Raw genomic sequence first — 18,381 nt, 5'->3', positions numbered from 1 at the left:
GTTTCTGCAAACTAGCATCCCTAATGAGGTATATATATTTGAAAAGATATCTTGGTGGCTAAAGTGTTAAAGTTAGTGCAAGAGGGCTACACAAACGTTTATGTTGGTTTTATATACACAAAGGGCCAAGAATAAGCACCAGGTGACTTACCCAGTCAAAGCTTTAAAAAAAAAATTTTTTTTTTAATGAGAATGAAAACATTTTGAATGAATTCTGTCTGCCCTGTTCTGACCATAAACTCCACTCCAGCTCTGTAGCTTCTCATGCCCTAGGTACTTATGGAATGGCAAATTTGTTACATGAAAACAAAATCACTCTTTTTTATGCCCTTCCAAGGTCAGCAGACCCTAATCATGATGACAGAAGACTTTGAGCCAATCATGGAACAGCAAATCCATCAGGATGATTTTGGTGAAAGTGAGTAGAGCTATGAAACATTGTGTGATCTGAAATTCCTTTTGGATTTGATCATTTTCTTGCATGCTAAAGGAACTGTGAAGCTTAAACCTCCATTCATTACAGGTTGGTAGCTTAGTTCCTGATCTTAAAACGTATGTCTCTGGTGCCTCTCCAGTTCTGAGATTCGGCTTTGTCAGTGGCCTGGGGAGCAGAAATCAGTGCTTGAGGGTTTAAATTTTGACCTCTGCCACTAGAGGGTCTCAGTCTCTGTCTATGTGAGGGGTTGAATTCCACAATCTACAGTCTGTTTGGATATATTTAGTTGATAGAACACTTATAATCAGAATTTTATTCCCAGCTCTTGTTTTGAATTTTATGTTTTGTTATCCATGAACATATCTTGTAAATTCTTCATGTTTCATTCTTCTTGATTGTAAAGTTGGGATTGCTAACTTCATGAAAGGAATTTAGAATATAAATAAGATGGCAATAAAGTGCTTTCCAAAATAAGGGCACTTCAGATTCTTCAGAAATCACTGGTGCTGTAATATGGAACATAGGTTTCTGCTGGTCAGTTTATTGAGAGTTCTTAGAGGACCCAAGTAATTGCCAGTGACTAACTTAATGAAGAACAGCAAGTTAACTGTTTTATTTCATTTCATTTAGCTTATTGGTTGTCTTGCATATTCTCGATCAATTTTTCTCTAGGCAAGTTTATCACTGTTGGATGGGGCAGGAAGGAGACCCAGTTCCATGGCTCAGAAGGCAGACAAGCAGCCTTTCAGATACAAATGGTAAGGTTGGTCTGATGGGTAAAGAGCCCTGACTGGAACAATAGAAGTTTTGTCACCCACCAGGAACTTAGGTGTCCAGTTCGAGGCTAATAATGGACAGATCTCTTCTGCTTTAGTAAAAATTGAAACTGTTCAAAGCCTTCAGGGAATGAGTCATCCTAGAAAGATCCTTTTTTCTTTTTTTATTGTCAAGTTGTTTTGTCTTTCAAGTGTTCCTTCAGTACAGAAAATAATTATAACAATATTCAGTGTAAAAAAGAAATTGTCACAGATGGAAATGAGCACTCTATATGCCTTCCTGATACCCTTCTCTTCCTCCCCAGAAGGATCTGCTGTCCTACATTCAGTGTTGCTCATTCACAGGCATGTTTTTATAATTTTCCTACATAAGAATATATTACTTTTTTGAGTTTTTTCTTTCGAATGAAACTCTTAGTTTTTCTTCTTTCTGGATACATTTTGAAGATAGAGCTACAGGATTTATTGGTAATCGATCAGATGTGGGGTGTGAGAAAAGAAGATGAGGCCAAGATTTCTATATCCTATGTAGAAATTTCCATAAGCTCCCCTTCTAGTACAGATGAATCAATAATGCAGTGCTTGCCATTTACATTTTCTGTCTTTAATTATTTCTAGCTAATTCCACGTAACTCATATTTCATCTCTTAACCCTTCACTGGAGGAAGTTTGTGTTGTCTACCTAGGGGGGTTTCAGTGAGAATAAATGTTAGTCTGCTGTGTATTTCCCATTGGGCAGGTAGTGGTGCTAGCGCCAATCTGACGTAGTCTGTCACTGGGTCGTGATGATGGCTGCTCAGGTGGTCGTTGTGCCCACCCTGCCAGCTGGTGTTCATGGCCTTCAGGATTGAGATGCAAGTGGCAGTGGAGACCTTTCTTCCTCTCGCAGAATGAGGAACTTTTCCGTTTTGCCATCATCGTTGCTGGCTTTCTTACCTCTCGCTCTTCCTCCCCAGCTTTCCCTCATCTTCTCAACTCTTCTGTGTGCTGTTGTGAAACTTATACAATAAGTGAATAACCAGTACTCTGCCCTCTTATAGTTGGACAACAGAGCATTTATTTCCTTAATTACCTGACCAGTTCCTCAGTTCATTATCTTTAATATGTAGAAATATAAAGGTCGTTGCCTCTGTTGCTCTGTTTGGAGGCCACTTTTTTAATGCTTGAAAAAGGGTTTTGTTTTGTTTTGTTTTCTCAATGGTTTCTGGGTCTAAGAGGCCCTTCAAGAAGGGGTCTTGAGGCTTCTGTGAAGCTGGTTTTCTAGATAGCTTAAACCTCATAGAAAAGATTCCACTTTAATTGTCTGAAGCTATTTCATTCTGGGCCCTGCAGTTCCCCAGTAAGGTTTTGTTCCTTCTCCTCTTTAGCATGAGTCTGCTTTGCCCTGGGATGACCATAGGCCACAAGTTACCTGGCGTGGTGATGGACAGTTTTTTGCTGTGAGTGTTGTTTGCCCAGAGACAGGTATGGACATAAATTGCAGTTAATCAAAAAATTTTATCTTACTAAATTCAGGAAAGTTTTCTTCCTTTTGTTTGGAAGATTTTTTTCTTTAATTACGCATACAAGGAAAGATGTTTTAGATGTTAGATGAATTTAGAACTAAGAACTAGAAGAGTTCGTTGAGGCCATCTGGTCCAGCCTCCTACCTGCTGGGTATACATTCTTAACAAGATTGATCTAATTGGCTTTGTAAAACCATGATAGTTTTATTAAAAAGGAAGGTGTTTGAAAAATTCTGACTTGACAAGATTTATGATGTTTTCGGTTTGTGTGCGTGTGTGTGTGTGTGTTTTCTAACTCTCACTACTGTGCAGGAGCTCGGAAGGTCAGAGTCTGGAACCGAGAGTTTGTTTTACAGTCAACCAGTGAGCCTGTGGCAGGACTGGGACCAGCTATGGCTTGGAAGTAAGTGGGAGAAGAAACCTGGGAACTTCTTCCTCAGAGAATGTCTTGAAACTGGGGTAGGGCACTAGGGTGTACTGTTGCGTATTTAACACAAAAGGTATTTATGTAACACAAAGGGATATTAATTTTTTTCTCATTGCCCACACACCTGTGTATTTCTTTTTCTCTTTTTCCTTTTTTTTTTTTAAGTATTCTGAAGTCTGAATTCAATTTGCATAGTAGATTCTGAGCTTCTTCACAGATCTCACCATTCTAAGGCTCATCCATCTTACTGGTTGTGAACAGGGCCTAGATGAAGCCACTGAGAAAAACAGAAGATGGGAGGTTGCAGTCTGCAAAGCTCTGTGGGGCAGTGGAGTGTTGGTGGAACTAGGAAAAGGACTTTCTTCCTCTGCATAGACTCCCGCGTGGGTTAGATTCAGGCCTGATTCCCCTCTTGGCCCAGTACCCTTGTGCAGCCTGCCTGGGTATGTGACTGTCCCGAATATCCTTAGAAGAAATATCCCTCTGTCTTCAGGAGCATCTGTTATATGTAAAACCTCTAGGTCTCTAGGTTTTAGGCATCTTATTTCCCACCAGTATTTGAGTGGCAATTGGATGGCAGCACAGAGAGAGAAATGTCTTTAAAACGCCAGAGACAGATGAAAGATGAAGTGATTGAAATGTTTTCAGTAGGTTGAGGAGTCAAAAAAAATACCTGCGTGAGCATGGAATATTTGTTGAAATATTGTAATTGAAGGAAAATAGGTTATGGTTTTATAGGACATTTGGAATGTTTTAAAAAACTTATTATTTTTTTTTAATTCCCCCAAGTGCAGTCTAAATTTGTATGGCTTTGTGGGCAAATACAGCCTTTGTGCAGATGAGGAAAAGGCACTGTGTCCTCTGGGCAGGTGAAGTCCCACACTAGGGTGAACCACTTGCCAGGAGGCACATGTGATTTAAAACTTCCTTGGGTGAAGACTTTCTCTCTTTTTTTTTTTTGCTGGAAAGATCATTCTTCTAAGTTTTGTCTTGTTCTGAGCCAGCTGGCTGTGCTCTTGGTGATTCTAAATCCTGGGTTTGCTTTAAGGCCCTCAGGCAGTTTGATTGCATCTACACAAGAGAAACCCAACCAGCAGGATGTTGTGTTTTTTGAGAAAAATGGACTTCTCCATGGACATTTTACACTTCCTTTCCTCAAAGATGAGGTTAAGGTAGGTTCCTGAGGTGTTGCACCATCAAATTTAGGGGACCTTCCACAGCTGTAGAGAAGGTTCATATTTGATGTGGGTGTGTAAATAGAAGCTCCAGAGCAGATAGTAATAAAAATGGTGGCTTCTTACAACTGACTTTTTTTTCAGTGAAAGAGTGGTTGTTTTTTTAAAGGAGATTTTGCAAAGAAGAACTGGCATCTTTTCTCCACAGACACAAAATAAAAATGTTAATTTTTATTGTTTATTTTACCAAATCATAATTTCTCCAGCGATAAAGATACTTTTCATTTATAACATTTAAACCTTAAGCAACTTGTGTATCATTAGGACCTTTACTGAAGCAGAAATACATCAAATAACAGTCTTTAATTATGTAAAAATTTAAGCCTAAGTTAAAATTAAATTTAAATTTAAAGTTGAAAGTAAAAGTTGCAAAATTATGTTCGTCTGTCTAACCACTCTCTGGCCTACACACACATACATGTTTATTTCCTGGAGTTTTAATTCTAGAAATCATGTTTTCAGTACTCATTTCTAACAGTTAAGAAAGCCTTTTATTTTTGGCATAGCTATAATTCCATTATTACACCTTAGAAAGTTAGTAATAATTCCTTAGTATTATTTAATTCATCTAAAAATGTCACCTTGCATTTGGTTGTTAAGTCTATTTAAGTCGTTAAGCATAATGCATTTTTTAAAAGTCCTCTGCATGTAACGTTATACAGATTTGCTTAATGACCCTGCAGGTTAGTAATTTATAGCTAGGCATCAGCTAAAGTAGAGGGATTATTTGGTTTTTGGGAGCAGGGAATTCAGCTCTTGTAAAGAAGTAAATACATAGTTAAAGGGTGGTGACATCTTTTTTCCCTACTAGGTAAATGACCTGCTCTGGAATGTAGATTCCACCGTGCTTGCAGTTTGGCTGGAAGACCTTCAGAGGGAAGAAAATTCCACTCTAAAAACCTATGGTAAGACAGTTCTTAATGTAGCAGCATTATGCCCCATAAAATGTAGTTGAAAGCAGTAGACTGTGGAGTTATCAGTCACTTCTACTTAGTCCTGAGGTGGAGTCAGAGAGAACTGAGCGGGTGGTTAGGTTTTGATACCTAATGGATTTCAGTGATGTATCTATCAGTCAGAGTTCTCTAGAGAAACAGAGTCAAGGCAGGCTGGCAGGTTGGAAATCCAGTTGAGACTTGTGCTCGAGTCCAAAATTTGTGGGACATGCCAGTAGTCTGAAAACTCAGGCAAGATTCTATGTTATGGTCTTGAGGCACAATTCCTTTTTCTCTGGGAAATCTCAGGCTTTGCTCTTAAAGCCATAAACTCCTAAGATGAGACCTGGCCACAATATGGAAGATAATCTGCCATACTTAAAGTCAACTGGTTGTAAAGGTTAATCACATCCACAAAATAACTTCCCGGCAACATCTAGACTAGTGTTTGATCAAACAGCTCTACTGCATAGCCTAGCCAAGGTGACGTATAGCATTACCCATCACGAGTCATCAGTACAGTGGAGGGTCAGAAACAAAATGCTAGCCAAAGGAAGACTGTGGAAGGGAAGAGAAATGTGGTTAAATATAAGCAAGAATCTTCCCTAGAGCTTTTAAATCATAAGTCACATTATAAATATGTATTTTTCAGTATATATGTAATATGTAGAAACATTAGCAAATAAAAATGAGAAGAAAAAAAGTTATCCCATAATTCTATCACTCAGTAATAATCACTATTAAAATTTTCTTGTCTTCCAGATTTTAGTTGTATGTCTCAGTATAGCTATGATCTCATTTTTGTTAAATCTGTAGGTAGGATACATGCAGTTTTGTAACTTGTTTTTATACATGTCAAAGACATGATTCCATTTCAGATCTCCATCTACATCATTTAAAATTGATGTATAATACTCACTTGTGCTATAGTTTACTAAATCCCATGCTGTGAGACATTTAGTTTTGTAATTTTTCATCGTCAATAGCAATGCACTGAACATTTTTGTCCATACATTTTTTCACTTGATTATTTTCTAAGTGGCTTTTGAACTCTTTAATTGATAGCACTTTTTCTTTAGTTGAAATGTTAGTAAGAAGCCCATTGATTCATTTTTGCATTTGACACAGTAGTTCTAAGCCCTGGCTATACCTTTAGAAAAAAATGCTCTCATCTTAGGCCTCACATCAGAGTTGGATTCAGGGTGTTGGAGCAGTGACTATGCATCAGTATTTAATAGAATAAAAATCTCCCAGGTAATTTTTTTACTGTTCAGCCAGAGTTAACTGATTAACTAGGGTGTCAAGGGCTGGCACTGTGATGTGCTCAGGATAAAAGTGTTGCGTGAGAATGGCCACAATGTCCTCACAGACTCATAGTGAGGTAGGAGTATTATAACAGCCTGGTTAGAGAACTAGGTTAGATTTGCTGTTGATAGCTAAGTTAAGAATTAATGAACAGTGAAATGTTTAAAGAAAAAAATTTCCTTACTATAAATAAGATCTTCATTTAGGTATCTCATCTCTTTATTTAGGGTTCATTTTGACATGATTAAGTAGTTTTTTTCCAGCTTTGTCAAGATATAACATATATATACATATAACATTATGTAAGTTCCAGGTGTGAATGTGATGATTTAATAGATGTATGTATTATGAAATGATTTCCGCAAAAAGGTTAGTTAACACATACTTCATGTAATTCCCATTGTTGTTGTTTTGGTGAGAGCATTTAAGATCTCCCATTGCAGCTTTCAGGTATACAGCACAGTGTGGTTAACTGTAGTCACTGGGCTGTACATCAGGTCCCCAGAACTTACTTCACACCTAAAAGTTTGTGCTCTTTGGCCAACATCTCCCCATTTCCTCCACCCCCCAGATTAAGTCTTATTCTTTTAATAGATATTGGGAGGGATAATTGGAGGCAAGTCTGCCTTGGACAGCTGAGTCCAAACCATAGTTAATACAAGGTAGCCTGGACATAATTGTAGGTAAAGCACCTGGAGGAAAATTATAAGCATCTTAAGCCTAGTACCACATAATGATGCCAGTCTAGTGCTCCTGGATTGAGAATTTTAATACTTTTAATCTAATTGCTAGATCTTCTTTATGAATCTTTATAAAAGTGCACTAAAGCACTGTCTTGTCCTAGTAGCCTTCCATTCTCATGATCATAAAGTTTGAAGGTAGAGGCAAAAATGAGCATGTGTACTTTTAACCTTACTGATGCATGACATTTTACCCCCACAGAAATCTTCTTTTTAACAATTATTCGTGTTAATATTATCCTTCTAATGAAGAGGCTGAGCAGGAAGGGCCATTTGAAAAAGATGCGATTACTCCATACCCCTCTAATAAGTGGTATGAAGTCTGGTCTTCCTGCCTCTGATGGCCTGCCTTTCATTTCCCCTTGCAGTTCAGCTCTGGACTGTTGGGAACTATCATTGGTATCTCAAGCAAAGTCTGCCCTTCAATGCCTGTGGGAAGAGCAGGATTGTGTCTCTGATGTGGGACCCCGTGATCCCGTACCGGCTGCATGTTCTCTGTCGAGGCTGGCATTACCTCTGCTATGACTGGCACTGGACAACGCACCGTAGTTCAGGAGACAGTTCAAGTGACATGGCCAATGTGGCTGTCATTGATGGAAGTAAGGAGCTGGAAAATGTCCGTGAGCCTGCACGGGGTCCTGAGGCCAGGGCCTGCAGATGTGGTGATTTGACTAAAACTGTTTTGGTTGTTCGGTTTCTTTTTACTTATTTGTTGTTTTGGTTTTGATGAGCTGGGAATGCCCTTACGTGGGGTTTTTGATATAATACTTATTAATTATATACCTCTCCAATATGTTCAGCTCAAGTCACAGTCATCTGTCTAGCGTGAGGATGGGTTGGTGTTTTTTAGTTAGATTGAGAGATTTTGTTTGGTGAGGGGGAGGAAATTGGGGTGAGTAGTCGTCACCCGAATAGACAGTTTACCTATTGCTGATAACACAAAGGAAAACTTGCTTCAAAGATTGTAATGTGAGTTGGTATACTAATTTATATGCTAAATAGAGGTCATAATACTGATTTTATAATCATATATTCTGTATGTAGGACTTAATCAGACTGCCTTCTTATCAAATCCTTGCATGAGGAAGTGCTTTCAGTATTTTGAAGGGAATCATTACCTTAGTTTAGGCTGGCTTGGTTGGAGGATTAGGTTTAAAGCTAGAACTCTGACCTCCTGGCCTTCTAGGCCTGGTTCCTGGCACCCAAGACCTCCAAACCCAGAGGTGGACTGCTCTGGGCTTGGAGATGACGGTAGCCGGTTACAGACAGAGCTCTGACACTTAATATTCCCTTCTACACAGTGTTTAAACTTATTCATAATAAAAATGCCAAAAATTATATGTAAAAATTACTGTGTGTTTTCTTCCAATGTTGTTAGTGGTACTGTGCCATTCAGATGCCTTATTTTACTAATTGAACATCCGTGTGTCCAAGCCTCCTTCTCGTTCTCTCACACGCAGGCAGGGTATTGGTGACAGTCTTCCGGCAGAGTGTTGTGCCTCCTCCTATGTGCACCTACCGATTGCTGCTTCCTCACCCTGTGAATCAAGTTGCATTCTCTGCACACCCTGAAAAGAGCAATGACCTTGCTGTTCTAGATGCCAGTAACCAGATTTCTGTTTATAAATGTGGTATGTTCAAAACTGTTACCAAGTGTTCAGAATCAAGTCCTCCCTACACAAAAGCAAATTATAGTTTGGTGTTGCCTTAGCTCTTACGTTTCTAAAACTTTTGGGGTTTATAATTAATATCATTATCATTATGATATTTAGTTGGCTTGTGGTTTCTTTTGGTGGGAGTGTTTTAATCCTACTTTGGTTTATAAGAACAATTCCTTTTGCTGTATTGAACTTGAAGAGTCAGTTATTTAAGAATAATATTCAATCCTGGAAATGATTTAGTATCTTGTTTTGTCTTTAACATGTTTTACAGTTTTCATTGCCTTTGCACATTCTTCAGCTCATCTCACAGCCTTCCTAGGAGCTGTATCAGAGATGGGGTTTTCCTGTTTGATAGATGAGGGAACAGAAAACCAGAGGGTTTGCAGTTTGCTTGAGCAAGAATGGACAAGGACCTCAGCTTGGGTGTGCCACCTTCTGGTCCAGTTGTCCTTCCACAGTCCCACTGGTGTCAGTTTCTAGTTGCTTTCCTGATGTTCTAGAAGAACCAGAAATTTATTTTTATTTGTGTTCTCTGGTCATGGCGCAAGGCACTGATAGCCTTGTTTTCAAATTAGTTTTGAATTCTCAGCCTGAAAGATAGCAGAGATTAAAGAAAGGTTGAGATAGCTTAGTTTCTAGATTGCTTTATTTGTAAAGTGGATTACCTTCTAGAACCCATTAAATGCAGGACCCTTACACTTAGACCCAGGAAAAGTGCTTGTAGCTTACTATGATAGGCTTTTAATTTTTGTTTTCTAGGTGATAGTCTACATGTAGACCCTACAGTGAAACTGGGAGCTGTGGGTGGAAATGGATTTAAAGTTTCTCTTAGAACACCTCATCTGGAAAAGAGATACAAGTAGGTTGTTCTTAATTATCTTGGACCTCTGGAAACAGAAGCAGGCAGCATGGAGTCCTAAATTCAGCCAACCGTTATTAGCCTGTGCCTCAGAACAGAACAGGACATAGAACACCTGGGCCCTGGTTTTTCAGCGTGGCTGGGATGCCAGTTACCTGTATATCTGAATGCCATGTATGAGGTGGGCAGCAGTGGAGGGCGTGTTGTAAGCTGGCCTGGAACTCATTCCCTCCAACAGGCTTTGGTTCTCCAGGGAAAACCATTTGGTAAAGATGGATATGAGGATGAGAGGCAGTTTCATTTGCTTACCTACATGAAGATGTGTCATTGTTAACATACTGCTGACATAATGCAATCTCTTTGTTTCTACCCACATTCCAGAACTTTTGATTGCTATGTTTTGAGGAAGTCAGAATGTATTTTCCCATTGAAACAATATTATAAATGATTGGGTATAATTGAATACCTCAGGTACACTACACGTATTGTAAAATGATCCTAAAGCCAAATAATTAATGATAATGTCACTGGTGAGAATCCAGGGTTTCATTCTGTTCTATTTGATAAGCTCATATTCTTAATTACTACACTACTCTGCTTCCTGGGAGCATTTATTCCAAAATTAATAGTAATGAACTGAATAGAACAAATAACTGAATTTAATAAATAATAAGTTCCCTAAATACATGTAATGTATTTAGTATGTATATACAGGTTTCCAACATGTATGATTTGGGGGCAGTCTATAATGCTTAGTAGTTTTTGAAGAACATTTACATGGGTTATTGCATTTCATGCACCTGAAATCACTAGAGGACAGATTTAAGGCAAACTTGAAAGTGAGGCCATTTAGAATCTAGTTCATTTTTTTAAAACTGAGAGGCTAGCTCTAAGTCATTTACAGAAGATTTCATGAAGAACATGAATTCTTGGTCCTCAAGAGATTTAGGGTTGGCAAGAAAGGGTTGGGAACAGGGAGTTTGGTGGGCAGAAGGCTGTCAGGGAGAAGCAGAGAGGAATGCGCTCGCTCGGGGCTGAGTGCGGTGGAGACTGAGGCTGGGGGGAGCTGGCTGCATGGGCAGACCAGGCTGCGGACACAGCTTCTTCAGTGTGCACGGAGGGTTGGCCTCTTGAGCTGCAAGGCAGGAAGTAGCAATTACCAGCTCCTACAATGAGGGAGCAAAAACATGCTCTCCGCCAGTGTGTAAATGCTGCAGGAGGAAGGCGTTAGAGAGAGAGAGCTCTTGGTCACTTTGATGTGGATGCTTAGGGAAGTACCCATTCTACCGAGGCCCACATATCTGCTGCGGACTGGTTTGAACGTTCGTAAGTGGTGACAGTGGGAAACCTCTGACGTTTATTAGGGTGGAGCCTAGGGCAGGTAGTTTTCTTGTGTAGTCAGTTTCCTGAAGTGTTCTCTTCAAATCTAAGGGTCCCAGAATATAAGAAACTTGATTTTAAATAAGTAGAAAACATATTCTATGCCAGGCAAACTTTATTTTTGGGTTTCCTAGTATTTGGCATTACTTCGGGTTCAGTGCCCCTAAGTAATCAGGAGTTAACTCTATGCAAGGTGGTTTGTTTTTCTTTCATTCAGGAATATCTCTGTGCTAATAAAGTTTTATTCATGTGTTGGGTTTTCTTCAATATTTAAAACAGAATTCAATTCGAGAACAGTGAAGACCAAGAAGTAAACCCACTGAAGCTCAGCCTTCTCACCTGGATCCAAGAAGATGTTTTCGTGGCTGTAAGCCACAGTCGGTCCAGCCCCCAGTCAGTCATTCACCGCCTGGCTGCGGCCCCTCCTGAGACAGATGGCGAGCAGGGATGGCTCAGTGTTAGGTATCAGCACTCTTCCCTGTATTCCGTGTATTAACAAGCAGATGGAGCAATGCTTATGTCTTTTATGAGCATAGGACTTGTTTTTGGCTTGCAGTGAGCAGAAGGGTTAAGTCTAGTTTGAGTCATGTCAAAATACAGACTGCAAGGAGTGAAAAACAGGACAGATACCAATAGATGGTCAAACATTTCTAAAATAACTTAAAAATTTTGATTCAGCATATACTTACATTCCAGCAGGGCAATTGTTAGTCCATGAGAATTAGCCACTCTACTTGCCCTTGTTAGTTATTGCAGTCAACTACAAGAATCTGTATATTTGCACTTCATTTTGATGTGATGACTTTGAAATGCTTCTTCCCGCCTCTTCTATACATTGGTCTGCATTTGACTATACATTTCACTACATTTACTACTAGAAGGTTTCCTCTTTTTTTTTTTTTTTCTTGCTAAAATTTTACTGCTTCCTGGCCCTGGCTTCCGGAGTCCTGACTGCGTCTTTGTCATGTAACAACAGGCTTCGGCTAATGAGTGCTGTTCCCTGTGGTGTAAGCCCTGCTGTGTAGTAGTCAGCATTGTCTAGACAGCTCTGAGAAATCCTTGGTTTCCCATCAGTAAAACTTGGCACCATAGGCATACACTGATGTTAATCCCCAGGTTCACTTGTAATTAGAGGTCTACTGGTTAGGTTTAAGTTCTGAAAACCCTTGTTGCAAAAGTAGGAACCTTTCCTTATTATATACCATAAACACAATTGTAATCTTAGACTCATACTGCTTCATTTTTTGAAAAGCTTTTTGTGATGGTGTCTGGATATAGAATATGTTCTAGCTACATGCAATGCCTAAAGTTAGGCAGGGGCTTATGTTTGAAAAGCAGAGAAATTTGTATTAGAAATGCCTCCGTTATGCAAGCTTCTACCTTTCTAAATTTGAAATTCTTTATCATTAGTTTGTAGAAGGAAAAGCTAGTTGCAGTGATCTCATTTGCTGTAAAGGAAAAAGGAGGTCATTTAAAATATATTTCTTCTGCTTTGACTTTGGCCTCTCAAAAACGACTATTTTTTCATACAAAATACTAATGTCTTTTAGGAATGTAAAGCCTGTCAATCAGCTTATGGCTCTTAATAGCTTACATTTCCTATAGCTTGTGCTTTGTAAAAGGTACTCATCTAACTTCTTTACCTATATCAACTCACTTAATTCTCACAATACCTCTTTGAAGTATGTACGATTAGCATCCTCATTTTATAGCTAAGACAGCTAGTGCACAGAGCAGTTAAATAACCTGCCTGAGATCAAGCAGGTGCAGCCAGGGTCCAGTTTCAGCTAGTCCAGCTCCAGTCTGTTCGCTTAACTCATTCATGGATAATTTATCCTCACAAAATTTGGGCATTTGGGTTTTCCTGTAGATTGGTTAAAAACTCTTTGAATAAATATTAGCACTGGCACTATTTGCTTTTATCCCTACTTCTCCCACTTCCTTTATGACATGTCTACTCTGTTCAGTGACTCAGGGAAAAAGAGAATGGCAATAACAGATTCCCCACTTCCCATTAATGAAGACCTTCGGATTTCCATGACTCAATATAGCAATAGGAGATACTGAGTGTGCTCATTTTCCTACAGATTCACTGCTTTATTTAATGTATTTTTAAGAATGCAGATACGATGTTGGTGCCATGCATGTCTAATGAAGGCAGTAAATTGTAGTAAGTTGCAGTAAGATGCTGCTGGACGTTTTGACTTGACAATGTAGATACTGGCCTATTGGCATTGTGGAAAATAGTGTCACGTGACAGGTAACTGCTTTATCTGGACTTCGACTTGGCAATAGTTTATCAGTGTGTATATATGTGCGTTTAAGTATATGTACAGTATTGTATGTGTGTATATATATATTTATGTATATATGTACTATGTGTATATTATATTGAAATAGGCAGTGCAACACCAAAGGGAAATGGCTTGCTTCTGTTTTGCAAAATCAGCTAAATGTTACTATTTTTCAAGATAAATGGTCTGTTCACATCGTTTCCTCCCTTTTTCTTTACTTTTTGTTAGTTCATCTGTGGCAGTGGATGGGGTCATAATCAGTCTGTGTTGCAATTCCAAGACCAAGTCCATAGCATTGCAGCTGGCTGGTGGCCAGATACTTAAGTACCTTTGGGGTGAGTATCAGAATGTTAGGGAAGCATGTTTATGACTTGTATAGATGTTTAATTCTTGAGAACATGTACTTGTGAGTACCTTTTCAGTGCTGGTTGATTGTTAGGTCTTTTAACTACCCTGGGAAACCCTAAGCTATAGAGTGGAATTGATAGGTGTTTTCTACCTCTAGTTTCTCTTATGATGACCTGGAGTACTTTTAAGTTTCTGAATATATTTGGAAAATGACTGGAATCGCATGTTCAGTGCTTTAGTGAGTATTGGTGTGAGGGTTTTTTGTAAAGAGCAAACCAGCTCTTTGTAAACCTTATTTGTCAATCCTGCAGAGTCACCCTCTCTGGCTGCTGAACCATGGAAGAACCGTGGTGGGTTTCCCATTCGATTTCCTTATCCATGCATACAGACTGAACTGGCCGTGATTGGAGGGGAGGTAAGTGAACATAGGACAGGAAAACTTAGCAAGAGCAGTGACCCAGGGACTCATGGCATTAGGTAGAATGAACGTGGGCTTGGCAGACAGACCTTGAGTCTCCGCCAAATCTCTAGGCAACAATGAGAAGTTAGCCACTTTCCTGAGACTCAGTTTCTTCATCTGTGAAATGAGATTAAGAGATTGTCTGTCATGTAGTAGTTGGTAGTAGTACTTCCTTTCCTTGGAGGTATAAATTCAAAATAGAAAAATGGAATTGGCGGACTTTTATCCCCAGTTTTACAGAACATTCAAAGTTAGCTTTATTAAATGCCTGTTGGAGACAGCAGAAATATAATCTCAAAAATAGTATTCAGTAGGTTGTCATTCATCAAATATTAGAATGCCTATAGTTGTGACAGGTGGTAGGATACAGAGGTTATAAAATGTAACAGCTGACTAATCCCTGTTCTTCTGGAATTTGTGATCTGTCTATATAGCTGTGATTTTCCCTTGTGATAGGAACATAAAGTGAGCGGAGTATAATGGTAGAGAATAGTGAGGTGTGTAGGAGCCAGTTAGAGGATGGGAGCTATGAGGATGGGGAGGCCTACTTTTGTGGTCCAGGAAAGCCTCTAATGGTCGTGGTATATGTGCAGAGATGTGAAGGAAAAAAAGCTCTACCCCAAGAAAGGGAGAGTGTTGGGGAGAAGGAACCGTACACACCTTGAGCTTGGAAAGAGCTCAGCTCACCTTATTCAAGGAACTGAATGGCAGCAGTGTGGCTGGACTTTAGTGATAGACCATAGGAAGGAGTGTGGATTTCTTTATATGGCAAAGACTGGAAAATTGTGATTTTAATCAGAAAGTAACATGATCTTCACAGTATGAAAGGTTACTCTGGCTGCCTGGTGGAGAGTGGAAACGACTGTTGGAGTGGAGGTAGTGAGGGGCAGAAAGAATATATTTGAGATACACATACTAGAAATGACAGGGCTTGCTCCCAGATAAGATGGCATGATACTCCACTTGGCACTGGATCAACCAACATCTTAGGTATCTACATTCAGTCCTGGTGGCAAAGACTTGGGAAATCACAGGGCACTAGAACTATGTAACAGAAAAGTTAGGTTTAATTAGTTTGGTTAGAATTGTTTCTAATTTCAGTTTGTTTATTTGCAGGAATGTGTTCTTGGTCTGACTGACAGATGTCGCTTTTTCGTCAATGACACTGAGGTACCAAGGCTTGGTTTGGTGCTGGATCCTTCCTCGTGTTGACTCCAAGCAATAAAGCTAATTTTCTCCCTTGCTTTATTGTAGGTTGCTTCCAATATCACATCCTTTGCAACATATGATGAGTTTTTATTGTTGACGACCCATTCCCATGTCTGCCAGTGTTTTTGCCTGAGAGATGCTTCACTTAAAAGTAAGTTTTTTTTCAGTTCAGTGTATAAATAGAAAATAGTTCCTCTATAGTGTATAAAATAAAAAATAGAAAATATCTTTGGCCCTTTTAAGTCTTGGTGACTTTTTAGTTTGTTACCTACTTTGGCTTTTTGTCATGGAGTCCTAGACTGGAGAAACCTTTAGAGTTCATTTACTTAGCCCGTAATCCCAACATATCTGAGGGAAATACTCTACACCAGTTAGCAAGGACTTCAGAGAAGGGAGGTCCTTCCTTAAATAGAGCTTCCTAAAGTTAAAAAAAATTTTTCAGGACATTTTATTAAATAGCTAATCCAGTATCTTACTTTGTGTTACCATGTAGATACAAACTGGCAGTATGCTCTAACTTCTTTGCAATCTGCCTTTCTCATGTGGACACTGCACTGTGCATGTGAAGGACTCCCATCTTGTGGTTTGTAGGAAACTGGCTCTTTTTTTTTTTGTCATCCACATAACCCTGCTGGGTGAGTGTGAGTGTGTGTGTGTGTTATTATAAAAAACTACATTTATTTTTTTGCTTCTAACTTGGAAAGAGAGGGTTTTTCACAGATTGCATTATAGTGTACTGGTAATGCTAAAAACAGAGAAGCTGCTCAGTCCTCCCTGTGTTTTTCAAGTCAGTTGAGAAGTTCTGTATGGGAGGATGCACATGAGGGCTCTCAGAGAGGGCGTGTTCCGTATGAGATTGTTGATCAGGAAGGTTAACGATCTTGAGGTTGAGTGGGAGAGCAAACGAACCTTGTTGTTAATTGCCTTCTTCTATTTTGGAAAACATGCTTTCAGAGAACATGTTTTCAGTTTCAGCTGCAGTTAATGGAGAGTGGCTTGTCATGGCAGTGATTCTTGAGGCTTAGTGAGTTGGTGTCTTTAGCATTGCAGGCAGGTCTGAGCAGCCACCATGTTTCTAACGGGGAATCTCTGCGGAAGGTGGAGAGGGGTTCACGCATCGTCACTGTTGTGACCCAAGACACAAAGCTTGTATTACAGGTAAGTTGATTTTTGTGCTGTTTCTGATTGTCATTAGGCAGTCAATACTGAACACCATTGTTGCTGATTGCATTCTCTTATCCTTTATGACATATTGTTACAAGGCATACCTTGCTGGGTCCTGTTAGCATTATACAAAGGAGTGTTCATAGAGGTTCTTCCTAGTAAGGCAAAAAAGAATTTTCTATGGAAAGTCAAAATAAGTATTGAACACAACTGGATTCTGCCAGAAGTGTGCTTATTTTACAGTGTTGTGCTAGTTCTGTATAGTTAATGTAAAGTTGTATATCCTGGATATTTAAATTTTTTCTCTTTGATTAAAAATATTATTTGCTTTATTTATTTTAAGATGCCAAGGGGAAACTTAGAAGTTGTTCATCATCGAGCCCTAGTCTTAGCTCAGATTCGGAAGTGGTTGGACAAGTAAGTATATGTACATGACTACTGACCTTGTTACGACTTCTGTGTGAAGACAGTAGTATTGTATTAAAAATTTTTTTAATGTAAGTCTGAAAAATCTGCAGTATGGATGTCTTCAGTCAGATTCTCAGAGGCTTTTTCCACACTTTGATTTTAATAGTGTGTGGTGTAATAGATATCCTAGCAGAAAGAACTGTGAGGCTCATCACCAGGACAGGGCTTCCTAGCCTGGAGGGATCCGTCTGGGCTCTGGATGGCCTGTGAATCCAGGAAAACTGCACCACACTGTGTGTGTATTTATCCAGGAGAAGGCCCAAGGCTTTCAGTACGGAGAGGCCTAGGACCCAAAAATGTCTGAGCCACTATTAATGAAGGAAATGTTCCATTGTCTGAATCTGTTTTGGGTAAACTTTGTATTAGAATGACCTTTGTTAACATTTTGTTAATGAAGACCTAAGTTGATGATTCTCTGTCCTGTGTATGAGGGGATGTAGTCCTCAGACTGCCACGATGACTAAGTCATACCTTTTTAAGAAAATATGTGAATCTGGTACCCAGTTTTTTCATTCTGTGATTTCACAGGGGAAATCCAGTAGTAATCGTTTGGTGTTTGGGCTGTAATGTAATTATAACTGGTTTGTATCATACTGAAAACATGCTGGATCCATGTGCTATACACTTTTTGTGAAATGCCCTTTCTGTCCATTTTCTGTCTCTTCACAGACTTATGTTTAAAGAAGCATTTGAATGCATGAGAAAACTGAGAATTAATCTCAATCTGATGCATGATCATAACCCTCAGGTAACTTTCTAAATCTGATATTTACCTCAGCTTTCTTGACACTTGAGCTAATGTGATCAGAACTAAAATGTTTTGACCTTATTTTTTTTCTGGGTAGGTCTTCCTTGAAAATGTGGAAACCTTTGTAAGACAGATTGATTCTGTAAATCACATTAACTTGTTTTTCACAGAATTAAAGTAAGTATTTTGAACAATTCATGAGTATCATATCCTTATTTTTATCTAGTTTAGGAAATCAAACATAGATAGCTAGAGGAGGAAAATGACTTACTATTCACTATTTTTTTTTTTTAAATCACTGTAACTCATAGATGCCACATGTACTGGATTTTTGCTCTTTCCCCTTCTTTATAGAAATAGTCTATTTAAAACTAAGACTTTAAAACATGTCATTCACAATTACTGTTTGGCTTTAGTTTTAGGTGTACATATAA

At 39.0% G+C, this 18,381-nt stretch overlaps 1 protein-coding gene across 3 annotated transcripts in view; it reads left to right on the top strand.

Annotated features, from left to right (window-relative positions):
* Positions 1–18,381, top strand: part of ELP1 (elongator acetyltransferase complex subunit 1) — a 51,470-nt gene that overhangs the window by 12,333 nt on the left and 20,756 nt on the right. For all 3 annotated transcript variants that reach the window (XM_057498910.1, XM_057498909.1, XM_036903314.2), the window contains exons 5-22: positions 338–418; positions 1,109–1,194; positions 2,580–2,676; positions 3,030–3,120; positions 4,193–4,316; positions 5,191–5,284; positions 7,725–7,955; positions 8,817–8,987; positions 9,777–9,876; positions 11,536–11,718; positions 13,779–13,885; positions 14,210–14,313; positions 15,475–15,528; positions 15,613–15,718; positions 16,610–16,725; positions 17,075–17,148; positions 17,869–17,947; positions 18,045–18,124. In XM_057498910.1, coding sequence (XP_057354893.1) covers positions 338–418; positions 1,109–1,194; positions 2,580–2,676; positions 3,030–3,120; positions 4,193–4,316; positions 5,191–5,284; positions 7,725–7,955; positions 8,817–8,987; positions 9,777–9,876; positions 11,536–11,718; positions 13,779–13,885; positions 14,210–14,313; positions 15,475–15,528; positions 15,613–15,718; positions 16,610–16,725; positions 17,075–17,148; positions 17,869–17,947; positions 18,045–18,124 — 1,978 coding nt within the window. The remainder of the gene's footprint in view (positions 1–337; positions 419–1,108; positions 1,195–2,579; positions 2,677–3,029; positions 3,121–4,192; positions 4,317–5,190; positions 5,285–7,724; positions 7,956–8,816; positions 8,988–9,776; positions 9,877–11,535; positions 11,719–13,778; positions 13,886–14,209; positions 14,314–15,474; positions 15,529–15,612; positions 15,719–16,609; positions 16,726–17,074; positions 17,149–17,868; positions 17,948–18,044; positions 18,125–18,381) is intronic.

This window comes from Manis pentadactyla, chromosome 3 (genome assembly GCF_030020395.1).
Source record: "Manis pentadactyla isolate mManPen7 chromosome 3, mManPen7.hap1, whole genome shotgun sequence".
NCBI classification, from domain to species: domain Eukaryota; kingdom Metazoa; phylum Chordata; class Mammalia; order Pholidota; family Manidae; genus Manis; species Manis pentadactyla.
The sequence above is the reverse complement of the archived record's forward strand: the minus strand, read 5'-3'. Positions and strand labels throughout refer to the sequence as shown.